A 21,553-nucleotide genomic window follows, 5' to 3' on the forward strand; every position below is an offset into this window, starting at 1 on the left:
ACAGATGACAACTTTTCTCTGGGTTAAATCATACTGTTTTGAAAATCAGATAATATGCCTCTGCTTAGGTTCTAGAAACCTTGCACCTGGAGTGTCTTCCATCTTCAAGGAGAGGCTGCATCTAGTATAGTACATCAATCCCTTTGTCTCATTTTGACTTCACTAGGGCCACCCACACTAATAAGAAGCCACAGGCTGAGAATCTAAATTACCAACCAAACTGCCTCATTCTCATGATCCTGGCCTCATTATTTCTGCACCCACAGCAGGGATTTGCTGGGTCTTACCGCAGATGTTAGACGAGCAAGAATCTCATCACTGCTTTCTTCTGGGTCTTCGATTTTCTGATTAGACCTTTGAAAAACAGAACAAATTACACATCAGCTTTGGCTGCTCAAAAATTTTTCTACCAAATTACGTGGCATCCATGGCAAATTAAGGCACTGATGTTACTACATCAGTGAAACTCCACCATTTTGATCATTTAGAATACAGTGATGATACAGGAATGGATAATATCACAGCCCACTTTTGGTGTACAAGAACCTTTTGGTACCAATTTAGTCCCAAGTATAATTCTCCAAATGATATCACAGAGTAATCTTCATAGACCAGATTTATAATTATGGACAGGCCCACAGCATAAGTAGTTGTGAGCAAAGCCTGATTAAATATTGAAACTCCCCTAAGTCTAAATGCAATAAAGATTTTGCAAATATAAATGAGAGATTAGACTTGAGTTTCAGCCAAAACGGGATTTGCTGTGAAATGGTCTACTGCTGGTCTAATACAGTAGAGAAACAAAAACATTACGGTGATGGAGAGAGTCTTAAACAGTGCTTAGCTTCCTCAAGCAGTGCTCAGGAAGCCCATTGTCCCTTTCTGACTATTCTCAGCCAACTGGGCTGGTGGTTCAATAAAGGGTTTGAGAATAAATGTAGATCAGATGCTAGAGTGCCAGGAATTATTACTCAATCAACTTTGACAGTGGTTGAGACCTTCAAGGCTGTGCCCAGTGGTGTCAGACATTATGCTGGGGTCAGCTGCATGCAAGGTAAGTGCTTTAACACCAATATTATCTCTCCCACCCTAGAAGTGATTATTTTAAAATAATATTCATGATTATATGTGGGTTTTTCTTTTGTAATAGCACAGAAAGAAGGAGTGCCAGGTTCAAATAGTTCAGCTGCAGGAACAGACTCAGAATATAAGGGACACTGGGGATTTAAACTCATGACATAGGTTTGCAACGTTGCAAGATGAACCTTTAAGTCACTGGGCTAGTCCTCTGAATTGGATGATAGATACTTGGAATACAATAGCAGAAATAGCATTTCTTCACTAATAAGATAATGAAGCCAGTGAAGTGAAGCAGTGAAGCCAGGAAAAATATGCAAAAGTTTAACTAAAATGACATCTAATATGCCATGCATTATAGGGTTTATTTATTTGTTTAGGAAAACCACTTACATAATGCAACATCTGAAAAAAAATAGACAAATATGTATATTAACAGCCCACTTCATGAACCTCACCACAAAGAGTGATGATTTAGTTAGAGAAATAACTACATTGCAAACTAACCTAACAATGAGAATGTATGAAGGAAATAGAAAGCTTGTCTAGAGTACAGGCGGGAAGGGGATGAGGGATATTTGGGACATCAGTGGTGGGAATGTTCCACTGGTGATGGGCGGAGGGGTGTCCTCTTATAGGACTGAAACCCAACCGCAATCATGTTTGTAACCAAGGTGTTTAAATAAAAAACATTATTTAAAAAAACATGTAAAAATATCTACTTCTTTATTGTCAACAATATGTAAACCACTATGATCAAAATAAAAATTAAATTAAAAAAATATCTACTTCTTAAGATACACCATACAAACAGTATTTTTTACCTAGTTTGGACAAAGGAAAAAAAACTGGCTGATGCAAATTGAATATATGTAATTGTCTTCCAGATCTATTTCCAGAAATAATTCTTTCTGTTCTCTTTTGTGGACTTAGATGGCTAGGTGGTAATCAACCTACAGGCAGATTTATCAGCTTTGTGAATGTATGATTGCTTTCAATCTCAGTAACTGCAGAGCGCCAGGTGGGCCACCAGCCTTGTGCAGGGTTCAAGAAGAAGCAACTCTTGAAGAGAAAATCTGGGCTGATGAACTCTAGCATCAATTCTCTGCTTTTGAAAACATTATTAAACAATTTTTACAAAATAAAAATAAAACAAAAAAAGTCCCACCTCGGCAGCCAGAGCAATAGCACAGCTGTAGAGCATCTGCCTTGCATGAGTCCAACTCTGGACAGACCCCAGTTTGATTCCCAGCATCCCATAAAGTCCCCCAAGCCTGCCAGGAGCAATTTCTGAGTACAGAGCCAGGAGTAACCGCTTAGTGCCACCACCGTCAGGTGTGGACCCCCCTCAAAAAAAAAAAAAAAAGCCCCACCTCTTTTAAACTGGAACGAAGAATTACAAACTACTACTTTTACTAGAATTGTATGATACAGCTATGAAATGATACCAATATGGCCAAATAACTCTGTGGGCAGCACAGAGACCCCAATATTAGTTCATAATCTGCCTGATAAACAGCAAGAATACTTTACCCTATTCATCTCAAGAAAACTTCCTTGATAAGAAGTATTGAAAACAATAAGCTTTGCTATTCAAAGAATCTACTAACAAAGTTTCCATATCCATGCAGCTCTGCTGAGAGATTTGTGACCTTTTATAGCCTAAGCCACCAAGCCAAAGAAGGAGAACAAAATAGAAAGGCAATTAAGAGCCAAAAGCAGTGGCTGAAAGAGCAGCAAACCAGGCTGGGCCTCCCTGTGGCTGCTTTGCACCTCTCAGACCCCAGCAGACATCTGAAGATTAGCTCATATGCATGAGGTATTTTGCACCTGCACACAAGGTGCCATAGACATGTTTTCCATTCACTGTTGAAAGAAGCTCAAAATTCCAAGGAAAACTCTTGGTGTATGTGACCGATGATAGCTATTTTGTGAGTCATGGCTGAGCTGTGACTGGTGTCAAAATGAATAATTCGGTCCGTGTTCAGAAGCCAAACTATCTTTCATCATTCTTCCTGAACAAAACAAGCCTTGGCCAAGGCGTTTCCCAAGACAATGTGTACAAGGGACTGGGCAGGATGATCGCTCAACAGCTGTCTCAAAGCCTGTCTCCTGCTTTTATTTCCTCAATCAGCATGATGTCTACTCAAGGCACCCATAAATATCTCCAACCCCTAAATTCCCCTGATCTGAATTTTTTCCTTCTGACTTCATGTGGCTTTAGATGGCAACTCCAAAAATGTGATTTTAACCCTTATGCAGCTCTTAAAATGAACTACTCTTCCTCTGTCCTTCTCTGCTTCTATAGTAGGTCTAACCACTCAGGTTCACTGTGAGGCCGTTCCACACCCCTTTCCTATGCCTGCCTCTCCTTCACCAGACCCAGTTATCCACCTCACGTATACGCATTGTCCTCCACAAATTTTGTTTTTCTCTGTGTCCTCCTGGGCAAGCATTTTAAACAGTCCAGGCCCTCACCTAAACCTGCCTTGTCTCTATGTTCCCTCCTTTTAAAAAACAAAGTTGGGGGTCCAGTCTTTCTTGATCAGGCAGCACCTTGAAGCCACTGCAGAGAGATGTACCACTCTATAGTTCTGGGTTATATAGACAGAACAATTTTGCCTCCCGAAATCTTAATTTATTAGGAAAAGGCAGTGCTATGTCTTAGTGTTCTTGGAAAAGTTAAAGGATCAAGGAAAGGTTAAAGGTTAAAGGAAAGGTCAAGAGGATCCATGGCCTGTGCTGATTTAGCACAGAGTATGTATACCCTATGGGAAGGTCTCATATTTTAGAGGCTAAATAGTTATACATAGTTGCCACATCTGTGACTCCCACAGGGACCCTCCTGTAAGCAGTATCTGTTTTTCTTTTCTTTTTGGTTTTTGGGGCACACCCTACAGTGCTCAAAAATTATTTCTGGCAGGCTTGAAAGACCATAGGGGATGAAAGGGGTTGAACCGGGGTTGGCCACAGGTAAGACAAGTGCTCTACCTGTTATGCTATTGCTCAGTCCCTCTTGCATTCAGTCTTTCAGATGCCCCTATTATCCTAAAACCCAGATACAGCCCTGCAATTCTCCAGACTCTAACTATGTCTTTCAGGATGAGCTCACTGTGGGCAGGGATTTAAATTCAGAAATGTGGTCTAGGAGACAGTACAGACCTGGGTTCAATCCTGGGCATCACATGGTCCTGTGTTTACTTCAAAGTGTTGTCCTAAGGCTTCAGTGCATGGCTTTAGTGGTCCTTAGCTGCATCCTCAGGCTTTTGCACTGAACCATCAGCCTACTTGGCCAAATCTCATCAGGAATGATCTTCAGGAACCCCTGTATATATACTGTTTGTGATCCATCCCCCATCCCCTAGAAAGCCCTAAGAAAAATTTTTTATTTCCTGCTATGTGCCCTGGCAGGAACCTGTATGTCACCTAGTATAAAGAAATAACTTGGGATCAGCACAAGTGAAGCAGGCAAAGAGCTTAAAAAGAGAAGAAAGAAGATCCACACTCACTTTCCTTCTGTTACCACCAGTCAGCATTTACCCAAACATCCTCCTTACTTTTCTGTCAACAGACCCATAAATGCCAGGGTCTCCTTTCCTGACCAATGTGTTTTTAAAAAAAAAAATGAACTTAATTGATTTTGTATTTATTTTAAGTTTATGCTTCAGTATGACTCAGTGAAGACAAATGGTCATGGATCTTATCAAAATATATAAACAAAGAAATAGATAAAACAGGTAAATAAAAGTGAGACTATCATGAATACTTGTAAGCTTGCCTGGAACTCATAGAGGGGACTATGAGCTGTGCTTTTGTCAGGGTCTGAGAGGGAAGCAAAACCAAGCTGGAATCAGCAGTAATGGCAGCAACGTGTGAGATGAGAATGAGAAGAGAACAGGAGTGGTACCAGGCGGAAGTTCCATCACTGAGGTTTGTATCAGCAAAAAGCCCAGTTCCATTCTTTCCCACACCTAATTTTCAATGTTCCTGCTTATGAAGAGACCTAATCTGACCCAGAAATTATCCAGGAAAAATGTCCAGTTCTAGAGCTATGACAAATGTCTCTAAGTTTGGTTGACCTGTACTATCCAAGTGCTGCGCAGCCTTATGAGGAATTATAAAAGTGTTTGGCCCAACTAGACACATCCTCATTCCAACTCTGATTCCAAATCAAACCAATAAATGCCTGGCCCTGGGGACAGATAGTACAATAAGAAGGGCACTTGCCTCAAACAGAATTGATCGTTGGCATCCATATGGTCCCCTGACCCTGCCAGCAGTAATCCCTGAGCCCAGAGCTAAGAGAAAGTCCAGAGCACCACCATGTGTGACTCCAAGTTTTTTAAAGCAATAACAAAAAAATCCAAAAGTGAACACAAGAGAAAAACACCGAAAATTCCCTTCCCAAGTCTAACACTTCTTAAGGGCAACTCTATTTTTCTAGTTGGGAATCATGCTGGAAACTCCTTTCCCTCATGCCTCTCTCTATCACACCATACTGAAATCTTACAGGTCTACCTTCCAGCTCTAGCTGCTTGATACACACTTCTCAATATCTCCACAACCAGCACTATGGTCCCTGCTGAGAGCTCAGCAGGACTGGGAGCCAGAGTGGTCTTGTCAATATGTTGGTCAGAGTATGGCTCTCCTCTGCTCAAAGTCCTTAGATGAGACTGTCTGTCTCCCTCAGTTTGAAGTCAAAGTCTGCAAAGTCCTGAGACCTCACCTTCTGAGAGCTTCCTCCTCTTTCTCTCTTCACTCTGCTCCAGACAAATACTTGCATTGCCTTTAATGTGTCTGCTTTGGGCCTCAGCACTATCAATGCTCACCACCCTCCACCTTCCTCAGAACTGCTCCACATTGCTTTTTTCCATTCTTTTCCCTTCCCATTCTTCACTTCTCTTCCAACTTCTTGAAGAAGTTCTGTCCTGATTCATATGCCTTATTTCCCATTTTGTTTTCCTCCAATAAGGTTTCCACCTTTAGCCAATGTGAGTCTGCTCATGAAGCTGCCTCTCTCTGCTCCACTGTGGGCCATGTAAGAGTAAAGGATTCTTCATGCCTGCTGGCTTCATCATCCATTTTCCATCATCCATCACCATTTTCCCATTGCTCCTTGCTTCATCACTGACTTTCTATGATTCCCTTTGGGGACACCAAATTTCAGGTATGCCAGTTTTTAGGCTTATATCACCAGGGCTTTTTGGAGTGAGTACAGGTACCTTTCCTCCATATCTTCCTTCTTCCAGGAGCCCTCACAGGTGGGTACACACCCTTAAAATATGTAGGATAAATAATAGTTCTATGAATCTCTGAACAATTTTATTTGCAAATGGTGTCATTCTTACAAACATACCAATTGACAGAATGGACAGCTAACAAGAGCTTACTAAAGCTTCTGCCATTGTATTAATGACTTCATTGGTGATACAATAATTTTCACAAATGTTCTTGCTACTGTACTTTTTCTTTTTTCTAAATTTTCTTCTCTTTCCTTTTATTTTTTCAATAACTTTGCTTTCACTTATTGGAAAACAAATGTATTATGATCAACGATGTCAACTATGTGATGCATTTTTAAATAAAATTTTTAAAATGTGAAAAAAAAGAGTAAAGGTTTCTGCCTATTTGCTCACTGTTCCATTCCCAATACTTAAAATGCACTCTAGATCCTAAAAGGTATTCAGGAAGTATTTGTTGAAAAGATTAAGCAGCATAAACTTCAAGAAAAGTTCTACCATGAGTCAATATCCCAGGCTGCCTCTCACTAAACACACACACGCACACACATAAACACACACACAGATGTCCAGTCTTTCATATGAAGGACACTGCCAACATTCAAGTATTTTCTTCAGCTGTTTTAGCTATTTCCTTCTTCTAGCTCCCGGTAGATTCTTTCTTTCAGTGCCTTTCTTTTGCAAACGAGAATAACCTTCTTACATGGAATAGCAAAGAGCTGGTATTGAAAATGATCTTAAGTAACTGCAACACAATGATCACCTTCACCTGCCCTCCCTTCATTTCCCCTAATAATTACAACTTGGTGAGTGCTTCCAACTGAGATATTTGACAATCACTAACACAATTCATAAGGCAACATAAAGAAAAATGAGTAGGAAGTTCCCCATCAGAGGCACTCTCCCAGAAAATCCTCAGCTCTGAGAAGATGGAACAGTCATGTATTAATGAGTTCCAATAACAAGCTAAGCTTAAGACACAGAATTCTGCAACCATGATTTGAGCAATGGAAACTGTCTTATGTCAGTCAGGGCTAGTATGATCTCTAGCAACTTGAATGTAACTGATATCCCTGCAGGGATTTCAATACTAGTTAGAATTCCTTTATAAGAACCAGTATAATGAGCCTGAGATTATTTCAATTAAAGAAAAATAAAACTCATCAAAGGAGATAATATATACTCTAAATCAGGTTAGGATCAAAACATTAATACTTCAAAAGCCATAACAACCAACACCATTTTGAACCTACTTTCTTCACAGAAGAGGTTTCCTATGTTTCCTGCTATTCCATTTTCTAGAAACTTCTTCTCCCAGAAATGCTTTTTAGAAGCATTTTCTCCCAGAAGTTGTATTCAAATAACATCACATTACACTTGCACATTAATATAATGTTCAGAACTCACTTATTCTATCTATGTCTCAATATTGAATCACTTAAGTAGGCTGTCAAGATCTACTACCACAGTATTTCTACAGTATGATGTGCCAAATAACCCCCAACAACTTCAACACTGACATCAGAAATCAAGACCTTTACAAGGTAAGGCCAGAGAGATAGCACGTGGTAGGGCATTTGCCTTGCATGTGGCCAAACCAGGAGATGGTGGTTTGATTCCTGGCATCCCCTATGGTCCCTCAAGCCTGCTAGGGGCAATTTCTGAGCATAGAGCCAGGAGTAACCCCTGAGCACAACCAGGAGTGACTCAGAAACCAAAAACAAAAAACCAAACAAACAAACAAACAGAAAAGACCTTGACAAGGTAGAGGTTATGCCTATGTGGCATACAACAGTCCAGCAAAGATGACATTATGTTCTTCCAGGCAAGCACTGTTCCAGATAGAACAAACAAGATATGTGTTTTTAGATACCTTGTCAGCACTGCAGGACCTTATGTCTTCACTCACACTATCTCAAATTCCATCCTCAACAGAATCTTCAGAAGGAAGCTTACCTAAGATGGAAAGCCCATGATTTTCCACATCATAGATTGAAAAGGAAAGAACTGCTCTTGGGAAATGTTTGGCTAGTCCCACCTCCTTCTACTGTTCCCACTATTCCTACCCCTTCACTCACCTTACACACACACACACACACACACACACACATACACATACACACACATATACACACAAACATATACATATACACACACAGAGGCAACTTGATGTTACCAGCTCTAGACTGTTTGATTTGGAAGGGCCTGAGGAAACACAATATTTTAGAATAAATCTCAGATTATAATTTCTAAAGACATGGCATAAACTCAAGTAATCTCTCTAAGAATCGTCCAGTCATGGTTCAATGATACACAGGAGATGTTCAGCATATGCATAAAAAAATCTAATCCAGTAGAGTAAGAAAAATTTATTTAAAATATTCGACTAATACAAGTGAATGGAATCAGGTATTCAGAGAATGCCCTGAATCAACAGTCAAGAAAATCATTACAGAGTAACTAACTCCCAAAGCTAAAGGTGGCATGCAACCAAATCCTTCATGTCCAAAGAGTACCAGCTAAAGGAGACCTGAAGAAAAGCACCCCACGTCACATCCTAGTCAAAATGATGAATTCCACAGATAGGTATTAAAGAATACTGGAAGCAGCAAGGGTCAAAAAAGGAAATTACATTCAAAAGAGTATCTTTAAGATTTACAGCAGATCTGTCACAAGAAACCCTTAAGGCTAGAAGGCAATGGTGGGATATAGTGAAAAAACTCAATGAAATGAATGCTTCATCTAGAATACTGCACACAGCTAGACTCACTTTAATGTTTGAAGGAAATATACATAGCTTCACAGATAAACAACAGCTCAGAAACTTTACAGACTCAAAAAAGACCTTAAAAGAAAAACTGAAAAGTCTACTTTAAGACAAGACAAACCAACAGACACAACAAACTTCTACACAAAGGTGACACTAAATCCCATGACAATTATCTCTCTCAATGTCAATGGACTAAATATACCAGTTAAGAGACACAGAGAGGCAAAATGGATTTAAAAAAAAGCCAAATCTAACAGTTTGCTGCCTTCAAGAAACACATCTGAATAGTCAGAACAAATACAGACTCAAAATCAAAGGCTGGAGAAAAATCATACAAGCAAATAATTCCCTTTAAAAAAGCTGGAATGGTCATATTAATATCAGATGACACAAACTTTAGACTCAGAAAAGTTATAAGGGACAAAGATGGTCATTTCATACTAATTAAAGGCTATGTACAACAGGAAAAAATCACACTCCTAAATATATATTCTCTCAATGAGGAATCAGCAAAATATTTAATACAATTGTTGACAAATATGAAAGAAGATATCAATAACAACACAATAATATTGGGAAACCTCAATACTGTACTGTTATCCCAGATAGGTCAACTAGGCTGAGATCCAAGAAATGGAAGAAAGTGGACTAGTAGATATATATTGGGCACTCTATCCCCAGAAGACTGTATATACATTCTTCTCCAATGCACATGGGTCATTCTCCAGGATAGATTACAAACTGGCTTATAAAACATATTTCCATAAAGTCAAGAGATAAAAATTGTACAGACTACCTTTTCAGATCACAAGGCTCTGAAATTAGAATTGAACTACAAAGGGACACAGAAGAGAAACTTTAACACCTGGAAATTAAATAGTTCACTACTGAACAACCAGTGGGTTTGAGATTAAATCAAAGAAGAAATCAAAACATTCCTGAAAACAAATGACAATGAAGACACAAATTATCAGCATTTATGGGACACAGCAAAAGCAGTATTAAGAGGAAATTTTATATCTTTGCAAGCACACATCAGAAAGGAAGACAGGGCCTATATAAAAAACTTATTGACACAGTTTTAAAATTAGAAAATGATCAACAAAAGGAACCAAAAATAGGTAGGCAGAAGGAAATAACAAAGCTTAGAGCAGAAATCAATGAAGTGGAAATCTAAAAAACTGTCTGAAAAATCAACTAAAGCAAAAGTTGGTACTTGGAAAAATAAACAAGATCAATCACAAAGAAACGGAGAGCGAGAAAATTATTAAACCGGATTAGAAATGAAAAGGGGGAGATCACTACAAATACTTAAGCGATTCAAAGGGTAATCAGAGACTATTTTGAGAAACTCCATGCCACAAAACATGAGAACCTGGAAGAAATGGATAAATTCTTTAACTCTTATAATCTTCCATGTTCAAACCAAGATGATCTAGCATATCTAAACAGACCCATCACTAGTGAAAAAATTAAAATGCTAATCAAAAGTTGTCCCAAAAACAAAAGTCCAGGCCTTATTTCCCCCAATTTAAATTGTATTACAAAGCTATAGACATTAAAACAGCATGCTATTGGAATAAAGACAGTCCCTCAGATCAGTGGAATAGACTTGCGTATTCAGAGAATTTTCCCACGACATATAATCAATTAATTTTTGATAAAGGGACAAGAAATGCAAAATTGAGCAAGGAAAGCCTCTTCACCAAGTGGAGTTGGCACAACTGGTCAGCCACTTGCAAAAAAAGCACAAAAGCAAACTCAGACTTCCATCTAACACTGTGCATAAAGGTCAAATGCAAATGGATCAAAGACTGTGATATCAGACTGTAAACCATAAAGTATATAGAACAAAACATAGGTAAAACACTCCATGACATTGAGACTAAAAGCATCTTCAAGGAGGAAACAGCACTTTCCAAACAAGTGGAAGTGGAGATAAACATATGGGATGTTAATATAGATTAAGCTGATAAGCTTCTGCACCTCAAAGGAAATAATGTCTAGCATACTAAAGCCACCCACAGAAAGGGAGAAACTATTCACCCAATACCCATCAGATAAGGGGCTAATATCTATGATACACAAGGTACTGACAGAGCTTAACAAGAAAAAAAAATGTCTAACCCTATCAAAAAATGGGAAGAAGAAATGAACAGACCTTTTTTTTTTTTTTTTTTTTTTTGGTTTTTGGGCCACACCCGGCAGTGCTCAGGGGTTACTCCTGGCTGTCTGCTCAGAAATAGCTCCTGGCAGGCACGGGGAACCATATGGGACACCGGGATTCAAACCAACCACCTTAGGTCCTGGATCGGCTATTTGCAAGGCAAATACCCCTGTGCTGTGCTATCTCTCCGGCCCGAACAGACAATTCTTAAAAAAGAAATATAATTGGCCAAAAGGCACATGGAAAAATGCTCCACATCACTAATCATCAGAGAGATGCAAAACAAACCAACAATGAGGAACCATCTCACACCACAGAGATTGGCACATATCACAAAGAACAAGAACAATCAGTGTTGGCGAGATGTGGGGAGAAAGGAACTCTCATTCACTGCTGGTGGGAATGCCCTCTAGTCCAGCCTTTATGGAAATCAATATGGAGATTCCTCAAAAAACTGGAAATTGAGCTTCCATATGATCCAGCTATACCACTCCTAGGGGTATACCCTAGGAACACAAATATGCAATATAAAAATTCCTTCCTCACACCTATATTCATTGCAGTGCTATTCATAATAGCTAGATTCTAAGATTAACCAAGATGCCCTTCAACAGATGAATAGCTAAAAGAAAAGTGGTATATATATATATGCAATGGAATATTATGCAGCCATCAGGAGAGATGATGGCATTTTTCCTATACATGGATGTATATGGAATCTGTTATGATGAGTGAAATAAGTCAGAGGGAGTGAGATAGACACAGAATAGTCTCACTTATCTATAGGTTTTAAGAAAAATACAGATACTCCTCGCTTAACACCCAAGTTACGTTTGGTCCTTAAGCGAATTGGTCGTTAAATGAGGAACTGTATACAGTAGTACAGTATATACATAGTACTTGACAATACAGTGTTCTGAATAAGTACAATAATGAGAAAGATCAAACTGAAAACTTCCACTTGTTTTAATTTGCATAGGTTCTGTAATTTACACACAGTACTGCAATGTATTACAGAACATCAAGTTAGTAAAGTAGATACATTAAAGCACCAAAAACCACAGTACTGTACTGTAGAGTATACAAGATGGAAAAAGTATATTTAAAATAAGATAAAATAACGGTGAAGAGATGGTCCTAAGTGTGAGTGGTCGCTAAACAGGTAGGTCGTTAAGCAAGGAATATCTGTAAAAGGCATTATTGTATTAATGCCTAGAGACCATAGAGATGAGGGCTAGAAGGACCAGCTCATGATATGAAGCTCACCACAGAGTGGTGAGTGCAGTTAGAGAAATAACTACACTGACAACTATCATAACAATGTTAATGAGTGAGAGAAGTAGAATGTCTGTCTCAAATACAGGCGGGGGAGAAATGGGGGACAATAGTGAGAGGAATGTTGCATGGTGAAGTGGGGGTGTTCCTTATATGATTGAAACCCAACAACAACCGTGTCTGTAATCAAGGTGCTTAAATAAAGATATTATTTAAAAACAAACCTTCACCAAAAAATCCTAATATTCTCCTCATCTCTCCACTCTAATACTGAATCAAACTCTCAGCTGGATCTCCTTACTTCTTAAAAGCTCTACAGTTAAGAATCACTGGGATTCAACACTCATTTCCAACCAAGCTTTTCTGCTCCATTAAAATACTACCACAAAGTATAGAAGTTGGATCCTTGACAAATTATATAACAACCTGTCTTGCTTCCATCCCTCAATTGCAAAAATCAGAACAATTAGTATGTAGATGGTTATTACATATTCTGTAATAAAGCTGCCTACTTTTAAAGTAAAAAATCCCAAACAGGTAGTTTTGAACATACTTAGACCCTAACGCCATTTATCAAACATATCTGAAAGACTGGAAGAAAAGTGTCTGACATAGTGACAGACAGGGTATGGGGTGGGAGAACAGCAGGAGAGAAACTGAGATGTTAGTTGCGAGAAGTGTATATTGGTGTAAGAATGGGCGTTGGAACATTAGAAGACAAAAACTCAATCAAACAATTTTGTAAGTGCATATCTCACAGTGATGTAGTAAAACAAACAAACAAAAAAGATGCTGCCCTTTCAGAGATAACAAAAAAAGTTCCCTCCAGTTGTCAACTTGGAGGGAGAGGGGGAACTTGGCAACCCTCGGGTTTCTATAACAATGCATAGTGTTTGATGCCCAGAACAATGCCTTGTAATACGGTAAATGGTAGGCAAGTGTTAACTGTTGTTGCTATTACTGTCTAGATTATTTTTATCACTAGATCATGGATCCATAAACACTCTACATAACTGAGCAAAAACGGGACAAAAATGCTGCTGTGAATGCAAGTAAAAAATAAACTGGAACTGATGTCAGTAAGTAGCTTTTTATGCAGATTAGCTTCTGAGCTCAGGTAAAGCCAACCACTTGTCTTGTTATTTTTAGAGATAATGCTTGGATGTCATGGCTAGGCAGTGCTACTGGTTTTGCACCCCTGCCCGCAAGGTCTGTTCTGCAGGCTATATCCACTGCCATTGCCTTACAGTGCCATGACTTACTACTTATATCCAACCGTATATCCTAAACTGTGCCACCTACCATGAGGGCCCATCTGCCTATCTGTCTATCTAAAGCAGAACTTCCTAAACGTATTCATCACACCTGCCTTCTTTCTAAAACAAACAAATAAACACAATATGCCACTAACAGAAAACCACAAAGGTCCCCCTTTTTTTTAATATGTGTTTGGGTATAGAGAGCAAGGGTTCAAGTTTGGCCATCCTCCCCGAAACCCAAATTAACCATAACCCTTTTAACTACCAGAAAGGATAACGAACCTTATTCATTGATGTGGTCTGTTCACTCCCACTCTACTGGCAGCTACCATAATGGAGGCTAAAGGGAAGGTGTGAAGCTCTTCTACAGCTTACATTTTCAAAGAGTCAGAGGGGACGAATGTGTCACAGTCTTGAAGGAATGTCTAACCTACCCTGTCCCTCCACTGTTACTTCAATATTCCTAATTATTGCAGCCCTCAGTCCTCAAAGGAAGTCCAGAAAAGTACATCTGGATGACATGATTTGGCTTTGAGTGTGAGAGAGGTGCCATAACAGTGCCCTTCCACCCACAACCCACTCCCCAGACATTCCTCTGGCAACCAGTCTTGACAATGATCTGCTCAGTTTTGAAAAAAGAGGTACCTTGTCTAGAAGAATTTTTTTGTTTTAGATTAGCCTAGAAACCCTCAGCAATGCCATCTAATCGTCCTGTGTACTTTTTTTTTCAAATGAAAAAAATATTTGCTTTCCTTTGTTCTTTTTTAAAAATCATTTGTTCAGAATGGAGCTGAATATAAATAGAGATATTAAGTGTCTTACTCAATCATTTCCATAATTAAGAAAAGGGCAGAGTCTAATAAAGTATAATATTGGCAGACTTTAATAGCCTTCAAGTATCAAGCCCAGGACTGGGTTTCAGCCCATGAAATAAGTTGCTATACCTAAGAAAGCTTTAAAGGGAGACCAGAGCCATCGTACAGTAGGTAGGGTGTTAAGTATTGCACAAGACCAACCTGGGTGTGATTCCCAGCACACCAGATGGTTCCTGGTACACTTCCAGGAGTAATTCCACAGTGTAGAACCAGGACTAACCCAACCCTTAAACTTTGCTGGGTGTGGCAAAAAACAAACAAACAAACAAACAAAAAAATACCTTTAGAGGTCATTTTATGGAGTGGATAAAAATGAGGGACCAACCTGAGATGCAGGAAGGAAGACAGATGTAAATAAAGGATGGTAAATGTTCTCATAAAACCAAGGAGAAATGCAAGACAAACATAGACTGAAGCCATCAGGGAAGTTCTTCAGCCTCAGTAGGACTTGAGCTCCCTCTTGAGGGGTGGGTACCACATAGAAAAGAGACAGAGAAAAGCAGAGCAAAACAAACACTAGGAAAGAATGAGCTGCAGGATAGAGTGGAACAAACCAGGTCAGAGAAGCTTTTTTTTTTTAAATATGGAACGCTTTACGAATTTGCGTGTCATCCTTGCGCAGGGGCCATGCTAATCTTCTCTGTATCGTTCCAATTTTAGTATATGTGCTGCCGAAGCGAGCACCAGAGAAGCTTTTTGGCACAGTGGAAAGAAGATGGTGACACTCCATATCTTTCCTCAAACTATAGCTTCTTCCATGTCTGAATAACCTAAACATTTGTGGGGGAAGATTTGAACCATGACATGCAGTGCTCAGAGACTATATACTTCCTGGATCTGTGCTGAGATGTGACTTTTTGTATTGCTTGAGGGACTATATTGGGTCCTGGGGATTTGTACCATGAACTACTTGTAGGCAGGTTACAGCTTTACTTACTGTACTATCTCCCTGGCCTTCAAAAGTCTGGTTTCCTAAAAGGTGGTCAAAGATGTCCTACCATAACTTAGAAACTTACTTATAACTATGGTATAGAGCATATTTCTATGTATATAGAAACATATACACACATATATGTACACTTTAAGAAGAGGCTGACGTACTTGAGCAATCTTATCTACATGTTTACACTCATGTATACATAGTACTAGGGACTGAACCGAGAAGATCCACATACTCTCCACTTAGCTACATTCCTAGAGCTATATGTAGAACTTTATGATATGAACCCATTATTAACCAAATGAACTTCCCAGCTCTTTCGCATGCACCTGCACTCATTTACACAACACGAACAAAACTTTTTCTTTTTAAACATGAAACGTTTCACGAATTTGCGTGTCATCCTCGCACAGGGGCCATGCTAATCTCTGTGTCGTTCCAATTTTAGTACATGTGCTGCCAAAGTGAGCACACAAACAAACTTTTAATTGAAAAGGCCCGTTACAGCTTGCAACTCCAGAAAGACCACTCGAGCATTCATGAAGTGGTGTGGTATAACCCCACCAGAATTATCGGGACACAAAGTTTTAAAATATTTTCATTCTTTTTTGTTGTTGTTGTTGTTGTTTGTTTGTTTTGGGACCATACCTAGTGGTGCTCAGAAGTTACTCCTGGCTTTGTGTCAGGAGTCACTCCTGGTGGGCTTGGGGAACTATTGGGATGCTGGAGAGCGAAACTGGGGTGGCATTGTGCAAGGCAATTTGTCTACCCACTGTGCTATTGCTCTGGCCTCAGTATGTACATTCTTAAGAGTAGGTGCAGGGTTATTTTTATAACAGTTATTTCACTCACTGACATTTCAAATTGACCCTCTTTGATTTGGGTATGTCTACCACAAGGGCATACCCATATACCTGACATTCAGAACAATCAAAGGTAAGAAGAAAGGACCAATTCCACTGAATCAAAGCCAGGCATGGCTTCAGGGCTATCTATATCTTACAACCCCCACTCCTATTTAGAAAGTTTGTCGAGTTCATCAAACTCCTCCATGTACTTCTCTAGAAAACTTCAAACCTACATTAAACGCATTTTCCACTAAAAAAACATTTTCTGTACTTAGCCTGAGTGAGAGATGGAGGATATTTGATGTTTGTTTTGTCATTGAGAGGATTCCCATAAACAGTGTTTGGGATATAAATTCATAATCTTTCAGAGCTGATCATTTTTGCCTGTTTTTAAACTTAGGGCATATCCAGTGTTGTTTGGGGAACCATACAATGCCAAGAACTGAACCCATCTCCCATGTGTAAAGTATGCACTTCAGCTAGTTGAGCTATCTCTTCAGTCCAGTCTAACCTTCTGTATAGTTACTGCTTCTAGTATCTCAAGAGGAAGCTAGATTGACTTCCCAAATTCTTAGGAATGCCTAGCAGGTGTAAACATCCATATATAGCATGGACTTTAGAGACTTTCCTAATAAGGATAACAGTAGTAACTATTAAATAATTCATCTGAAGACAAAATAATAAATATATAAGCTTTTTTTTTTTTGGTTTTTGGGTCACACCCAGCAGTGCTCAGGGGTTACTCCTGGCTCTATGCTCAGAAATCGCTCCTGGAAGGCTCAGGGGACTATATAGATGCCAGGATTCGAACCACCGACCTTCTGCATGCAAGGCAAACACCCTACCTCCATGCTATATCTCTCTAGCCCCAATATATAAGCATTTAGCATAGTTTCTGATATCAAGGTGTCTTCTAAAACCATCTTTCTATTAGCATAGCATTTTGCTGATATCCTAGCACTTCTTTTCTAATATATTTAACTCTTTTTCAGTTTTATTGAGTTTTGAGATTTTTTTTGTTCGGTTTGTTTGGGGGGGGGCACACCCATTTGATGCTCAGGGGTTACTCCTGGTTAAGCGCTCAGAATTTGCCCCTGGATTGGGGGACCATATAGGATGCCAAGGGATCAAACCGCGGTCCTTCCTTGGCTAGCGCTTGCAAGGCAGACACCTTACCTCTAGCGCCACTTCACCGGCCCTGAGTTTTGAGATTTTTTTCAATTGTTTTTTTGTTTGTGTTTGGGGGCAAGGCCCAGGAGTGCTCATGGCTTATTGCTTCACACTCAAGGATCACTCCTGGTGGGTTTAGATGACTGTCTGGATGTCAGAGATTGAATGTGGGTTGACTACATACAAGTTAAGAACTCTATCTCTCCTACCCCTTCCAACAGCCAATACTAGTTGCCATTTTAAAACAAGCCAGAACTACTTATCTTTGTTATAGAAATCTTATAGAACTCAGTACCACAGTATGGGGACATATTTTGACAACTGAATGTATAAAAATTAACAAAACTGAAATTTGAATCTGCAACTCCTTGTACTAAAATAGCTTGTCCTTAATGCTATGCCTTAACAAAGGCATGTCAGAATTGCCATATCATGACTCAAGTCCTATTCCCAGACATTTTGATGAATTAATTTTAATTAATTTTAATCATGTGGTGATTCAGTATCTTCATGTGATAATGATTCACATACTTTAACTTAGCAAATGTTGCTTCTGAAATATTTTCAGAAATGTCTCTTGGTCTCCTTCTTAAGGAAGTCACGACTTGGATGGTAGCTAAAATTTGAGTTCTTATTTTATTCCAATTTCAGCCTAACCATGTCTACTCTTAATTTAGACCCTCTACTTATAGAGCAAGAATTAAATTAGAAGCAGCTGGAGAGACACAGACTTTGGGGCATTGCATTTTAATGTGTTCATTTATTAATGGGATTTCATTTTCAATACTTGATTTTGGTCTTCTTGAACTTGAATCTGAGAAATGGGAATAGGGCAATTGCCTATTTTGGGAGAAGGTTGTCTTAATAGCACAGACCTACGATGCAGTAAATACTTTTGAAGGGGGGAATGATCAGACAATGGAACAAGATATCAGCTACTTACAGTTCACATGTGCCAGGCCTAGCTGGGATGAGAGGCACAAGCTGTAGTAAGAGTTTGACACCATTCTGCCATTCCTCTTCTCGTTCAAATTCACAGTATAAGTAGCTACATTCATCAGATGAAAACTGATAGAAAACATAGGTGTCTTGAAAGTATAAGTGCTGATCCACTGTTGGAAACAAAAGAGAGGTAGATTAGGTTTTGAAAGTGTATTATTCTGTCAGAAGCCCAACAGTAAATTAAAAATTATACAAATGATTATAGAGAAGTCAGGAATAGGGTGCTAATAATACACTCTCAGTCCACTCATTTTCACATTCCCACTGAATTAAAAAAAGTTACTGACCAATCTGTTTTCATTACTTAAAGCTTTGCCAGCATATTCACATTTATTTCATCATTTTTCTGCATTTAGAAAGAGATGAAATCAATAGAGGTTCAAAGGGAGTAAAGAAAAAAATGTAGTAATCCTAAGCAGACTAATACATTTGATTAATTTTGTGGTGCATGCAAAGATATGTGATATCAAGTGGTTTTTTTTTTCGTTTTTTTTTTATCTGTGGTTTTCTACAGGAGTCAACTGTGCGCCTCCTGGGCTATGTGTGTGTGGGGGATGGGGGGTGGGAACATTTGTAAATGTCTATAGACATTTCCAATAATAACAACTAGAGGGTGCTACTGGACTTATGGAGTAGAAGGGCATGCTGGGAAATACTGTATAGCATACATACAAGATGGAGCCAGGCATGACTCATTCAGTTCTAAACATCAATACTACCAATTGGGGATACTCTTTAAAAAAAATCAAGAACTAGAGATGAAGTCATAATGGTTTACTAACAGAAAACTGGAACCTGTAGAACAAGTAGATATATAACATTCAAAGGGAGTTAGATAAGTTTCTGAATAAGAATACCAAGTGCAAGGTATCATGATTCCCTGTGATGACACCCACAACCATTCTGCATCTCTCTCATAATAGGACTTGGTGTCTTCTTCGGCAACTTCCTCTGTTCTCTGGCTCTCAGTATTTATGAAATACAGAAAATAAGACCTTTTGGGATAAGGGAAATGCATGGGCTTGGACTCAAAATCAAATTCTGGAACCTTTGAACACTGTTGAGGAGGAGGCCCCCCAACTCTGCAATCAATGGGCTTGAGCACTCAAACAGTCAGTTCAATAGGTCAAGTATCACTGGGAATTCCCACCTGAGTTCCTGAGCTTTCCTTGGGAGGCCTCATCCCCATTCACTTCCAAAAAAAAAAAAAAAAGAAAGAAAAGAAAAAAGGTCTTTATGATTATTTACCAGCACCTCAGTGATTCAACTAAATTAAAAAAAAAATACAGATGGCTTGGCTTAACTTCTAATCCTTAAATTCTTTGCTCTCAGCTAAAACAGAGATATCCACCATCTATTTTCGTTTCTAGTTAACATCTATCCTCTGTTTTGTTTAAACAGCTCATTTTCACAGGTCATGTCTCTAACTGTTCATGATTACTTAGCCAATTAAAATGGCATAGACATTCTACTCATAAAATCAGCTTCTGATTGTTGCAAGATAAATTACCTATTTGGAACAGTTAAAAACATCTCTGTTTTTAGAAAATGTATGGGGCTCAAGAAATAGTACAGGGGTCTGGCATAGAAAGGTATGCAAACATCCAAGGTGCCGTTCCTGCCACCACATGGTTCTGCAAACACCATAGATGTGGCTATGGATGCCCTATGGAAAAAACTGCACCCTTGGACTTGTGATTGAACCACTGGGCCATATGGGCAAGAATCACCACTTGGAAGCACTGCCCACCCACCCCTCTCAAATAAATGCTTAAAAACATTTTTTTTAATTTTGAGCAGTATTTTGAGTAGAGAGGGAGGGGATAAGGGAGAGACTCCTATAGATACCAGTTAATTAACTAGCAAGTACCAGATTAATTTTATAAAATGTGTGAAATATCAAAAGATGTGTCACTTATTTATCAAAGAGAGAATTCAAATGTTTCACCTGCAAAACTTGTTGCCATCTGACGATAATACCCTTTTAAATCAAGTGCATGCAGTCCGATAACTTAAGAAAATAGCAAAATATTGTGCCTTCAAGAATACAGAACTCACCTGATGACAGGATTCCCATATCCAGAAGGAGCTGCCACACCCCAATGGCCATAGATCGGCACTGGACAAAAGGACAGTGTTCTAAAAGCCAGTCCACCAGCTCACACCCAACACAGCTTCTCCTGGACAAAAGCAAAATCAAAATCGTTCACATAAAACACTGTTGCTCTTCATTTGCCAAAAGAAAAATGAAATTTACACCATCCCTTTCACATGCTTGGGTCCTGAAACAAGTAACTCAAGGCTAAAGGCTAGGGGCCTATTTTTTTAGATTCTTGCTCAACTACCACTTCCTTAGGTAAAACTTAGTCAAATTCTATTCTATTTTCTCTTCAAATCACTTCACATTAATAACTAAACATAATTATGGGTGAATAATATCTGCTTTTGCTCATTTAAAAATAAACGAGGCAGGAGCCGGAGAGATAGCATGGAGGTAGAGTGTTTGCTTTGCATGCAGAAGGACAGTGGTTCAAATCTCAGCATCCCATGTGATCCCCTGAGCCTGCCAGGAGTTATTTCTGAGTATAGAGCTAGGAGTAACCCCTGAATGCTGCAGGGTGTGACCCAAAATCCCTCCCCCCCAAAAAGAAAAGAATCAAGGCAATCAAGCACCCAAAAAGACAATTAGAATGCCAAAAGGGGTTACATTTTCTAGAGTGCAGAAAAAAAATAAGGTCATGAACTGTTATACTGAAATATTTTAATCGAAGAGTCTAGCCTTCAGAAAGGAACCTCTTTTATTTATATGTTTTGGTAAATTGAAAGGTAAGCTATTTGAAAGGTATACTGTCAGTTCATCCAATACCAGACCTGCTCAGGGGCATGTTGGCAATAGAACACCAGAAAGATTAGCAGTCAAATAAATGGAT

General features: G+C 39.0%; 1 protein-coding gene and 2 non-coding genes across 3 annotated transcripts in view; all 3 read right to left on the reverse strand.

Annotated features, from left to right (window-relative positions):
* RAPGEF5 (Rap guanine nucleotide exchange factor 5) overlaps positions 1 to 21,553 on the reverse strand; it is a 264,811-nt gene that overhangs the window by 187,949 nt on the left and 55,309 nt on the right. Inside the window, exons 4-6 of the mRNA XM_049785378.1 lie at positions 20,682 to 20,803; positions 18,565 to 18,733; positions 288 to 354 (exon numbers count right to left, since the gene is read on the reverse strand). Of these exons, the coding sequence (XP_049641335.1) occupies positions 288 to 354; positions 18,565 to 18,733; positions 20,682 to 20,803 (358 nt within the window). The remainder of the gene's footprint in view (positions 1 to 287; positions 355 to 18,564; positions 18,734 to 20,681; positions 20,804 to 21,553) is intronic.
* LOC126026630 (U6 spliceosomal RNA) lies at positions 15,241 to 15,347 on the reverse strand. The gene has a single exon (XR_007501854.1). It is a non-coding gene; the product is annotated as a U6 spliceosomal RNA (small nuclear RNA).
* On the reverse strand, positions 15,972 to 16,075 carry LOC126026815 (U6 spliceosomal RNA). The gene has a single exon (XR_007502030.1). It is a non-coding gene; the product is annotated as a U6 spliceosomal RNA (small nuclear RNA).

Source organism: Suncus etruscus, chromosome 13 (assembly GCF_024139225.1).
Source record: "Suncus etruscus isolate mSunEtr1 chromosome 13, mSunEtr1.pri.cur, whole genome shotgun sequence".
Lineage (NCBI taxonomy): Eukaryota > Metazoa > Chordata > Mammalia > Eulipotyphla > Soricidae > Suncus > Suncus etruscus.